This window comes from Nematolebias whitei, chromosome 3 (genome assembly GCF_014905685.2).
Source record: "Nematolebias whitei isolate Nwh7 chromosome 3, NemWhi1, whole genome shotgun sequence".
Classification (NCBI taxonomy): Eukaryota; Metazoa; Chordata; class Actinopteri; order Cyprinodontiformes; family Rivulidae; genus Nematolebias; species Nematolebias whitei.
Window position 1 is genome coordinate 7,137,976 of NC_056500.1, and position 3,532 is coordinate 7,141,507.

The following is a 3,532-nucleotide window of genomic DNA, read 5'->3' on the forward strand; positions in this document are numbered from 1 at the left end:
TTGTCCATTGTTGTCATCATTCTTTGTTGGAATCAGGTCTCTCTTGTAAATGAGTCCTCGAAGCTCAATGGGATTAACCTGCCTACATAAAGGTTGAATGAATTCAGAACCCACGTGGAGAATTTAAACCATGCACCAGTGAGGTCAAGGCTCGTCATTGTCAAAGACCAGTTTTCTACTGATGATATTGGATTCTCTCTTTTGTTAATCTATTGATGGAATACATTATCAATTTCATAATCGTGTACTGCTGTCTGACTATCACTTACTGAGCACCACATCATTGACTGACTGTCATGTTCACTGATGTGAAGCATCACACCAAATACTTACTGAGGAACCAATCATAACTTAATCACTACCTGTTGTTTCTGTGTACTTGGCTCAGCTGTGTGTTCCCTAATAAGTACTTGTTAACTAACCATTAGTTCTTGATTACTTCCTCTTCATTTGCAAGGCAACTAACCAGTCGTCACCTAATAAGGCTTGGATATGTGTTCCCCACTGGTTAACTACCCATTAGCTCCTGATTTGTTCCTGAGGCGTTAGTAGTTAATCAAATTGTGTGTACCTTATTGTAAAGTGCTATTATGGTCATATTTTATGTGATATTTTCAAACTAACGTAAATCATAGTTGGTGAATAAAACAAAGCACAGTGAAGGTATATATATATATATATATATATATATATATATACATATATATATTTGAAAAATGTCTAATCTATGACAAATCAATTTAGAGCTTTTTTTTTTAAATGTCACTTCATGGAAAATATGCACCAAGCACTTTTCTATTGACCTGCTCTGAATAAATAATTTGTGTTGTGTAATGTCAAAAGAGGATATCAATATAAGTCAAACTAGTTGAAATGTTCTGGAATAGAGTTCCTAATCATAAGAAGTCAGACTCTTCCTCTCAGTATGTACGTGTGAATGAGTGTGAAGACGCTGAACATGATTCTTTAAACATCCTTTTTAAACTCTTAACTTCTGCTGAACCTCACCATCACCACCAAAAAAAAAAAAAAAAAAAACTATTGATTTCTGTGTTGATCTGCTCCTTTTCTGCAGCAGGCCGGCTGGTGTTTGAAAACTACTTGAGGACAGAATACAACGATGAGAATCTTTTGTTTTGGCTGGCCTGCGAAAACTACAAAACACATTCTGGTGTGACAGAAATGAAAGTTGATGCCACGAGGATTTACAAAGAGTTTGTCCAAGTTGATGCACCCAGACAGGTATGTCATTTTGACAGAGAGATGTGAATATAATCAATTCTGTGTTCCTTCAAATCAGACTGCTCCTAGTTTGCTTTATGCTTCTCTCTTATAGTTTCAGTCACACATCTGCTGTGGAAAAAGAAGCAATTTTCCTTTTTTTTTATCGATTCAGTGCAATGCGTTTATTTCTCCTTCTACTGGGTTGACATGTAATTTACTTTCTGAAAACATTAAATTGTAAACATGCCTACACACATGAATGAAAGTTGCTGTTTTCTGAACACAGGTGAACATTGACTGTGTGACAAGAAAAGAAATCAGAGAAAATATCTCTCATCCGGGGCCAAATTGCTTCGACAGGGCACAGAGGCTGATATACCGTCTGATGGAAAACGACTGTTATCCTCGATTTCTAAAGTCTGAGCTGTATGCAGCTCTCCTGGAACGGGCTGAAGGGAAATGAAAGCAACATGAAGAAAAACAGCTCATCAGATGCTTCTTTGCATGATTGACTCCACTTCAGAAGAATTTTTGGAATAGCAGATTAAACAAAAAAAAAAAAAAAAGAAACGGTGCAGAGACAAGATCTAAGAGGTAAACAGAGAGCTAAGAGCTAAATACGCTCTGAAGACATCATTTAAAATTACTATTTTTCATCCAACAAACGTTAAATTTTCCAAAACACGCCTCTTAGTTTTCACAGAGTTCTGAACTGTTTGGATCAAGAGTTAAAGTGAAACAGCTGGCATCGTGCGCAATTTATTTTCACACATTGATGACCTTTTGTACAGACTAAATAAACTAATAAAATGTGTATGATCTTAATAATTGGGCAAACAATGTGTAAATATTTTTGAGCTTTTGTAACATGCTGCAATAAAAAATAAAAAAAAGTGTCGTTGGTGGGGTGACTTTAAGTTGAATTTAATTCCCAGAGGTATTTTTTTTGTTGTTTTTTGTTAAATAGTTATCAACAGAACAATATGAGCGGCGGCGGCACACATGTCCATCACATCAGATCACATCTCATGGAGAACAGCGTAAAAGTCTTCTGCTGTTAGGTTAACAGTGAAACAAACGAGCACCCATTTTTATTGTTTTTCAGGCGTTTGAAACAGTTCTTTAGAAAATAAGTTGTAATAGCATAAAATAAATTATAGTAGCTGCTGTTTGTTTAATTCCCTGCCTTTTTAGCAACCAAATGTACATGTGCTGAGCATAGGTCATATAAAGGTCACCCTCCTGCCCCTGCAGAATATATCAATCCACCAGGGGTTGAGTAAATCCCTTCACTGACCAGACTCTCTGATCAAGACGAATACATTCAACAGCTACAACATCAATGACAGACACACAGTTTATACACTGCACACATGTTCATAGTCACATGGATGCTGTGTGTTATGGCCTGAGGTCATATATGTTGAGTGACAATATGATTGCAGCTGATTGCTGATCCAGATGTGCAGTGGCACCGTTGTGATTGGCTTCTTCCCCTCCTGCTGCTCCAACCACAGAAGAGGCCCTCCTATTTTAATCCAACTCTCCTGTCATCCAGGGCAGCGGTTGTTTGAAGCAGTTAGCCATTGGGGTTTTTGTGGACTTGACTCGAGGCGTTTGGCTTTGGCTAACAATTAATTCCTGCAGACGGAGTTGTTAGTTAGTGTTGCTTGTAAGCTTCAGAAGGCAGTACTAGTTCATCGTTGTAATTCTCTATCAATTTGGTTTGAGGCTTTACTCAATTGTTTAATTTGTTTTTGATTACTTTTGTTAGAAGTTATAATTGTAACATCTTTGTTAATTGGTACTTTGGAAGTACCCTCCTTTTATTTAATTGTGTTTAAATGACAATCATTACTTTTATTCAAAGCCATTTTGCACCTGGTTTTAATGGTACCTCCCATTTTCCTGACTGAGCCAGGTCGTAACCCTGCGGGTAGAGCTGCGGCCTCTCAGCGAGAAGGTTGCCGGACCAAATTCTGGACGGGACTTTTTCTGGAAGTTCCATGTTGGCTCCGTTCTTACCTGGGTTTTCGTCATTCACTCCAGTTTCCTCTCACAAACATGCATGTTGGGCTGACTGGTAACTCTAAACTGTCCCTAGGTGTGAGTGAGAGAGTGAATGGTTGTCTCAATTATCTCTTTGTGGCCCTGTGATGGACTGGAGACCTGTCCAGGGTGTACCCAGCTTGTCACACAGTGATGGCTGGATATGGGCACCAGTGACACCCGCACCCCGTAAAGGAAGAAGCGAGTAAAGAGGATGGATGGATGGATGGATGGATGGATGGATGGATGGATGGATGGA

General features: G+C 38.6%; 1 protein-coding gene across 1 annotated transcript in view; it reads left to right on the forward strand.

Moving 5' to 3' along the window:
- Positions 1–1,790, forward strand: part of LOC119407655 (regulator of G-protein signaling 1) — a 6,831-nt gene extending 5,041 nt beyond the window's left edge. The window contains exons 3-4 of the mRNA XM_037674476.1: positions 1,076–1,242; positions 1,511–1,790. Coding sequence (XP_037530404.1) covers positions 1,076–1,242; positions 1,511–1,687 — 344 coding nt within the window. The 3' untranslated portion in view covers positions 1,688–1,790. The remainder of the gene's footprint in view (positions 1–1,075; positions 1,243–1,510) is intronic.
- Positions 1,791–3,532: the final 1,742 nt, after the last annotated feature.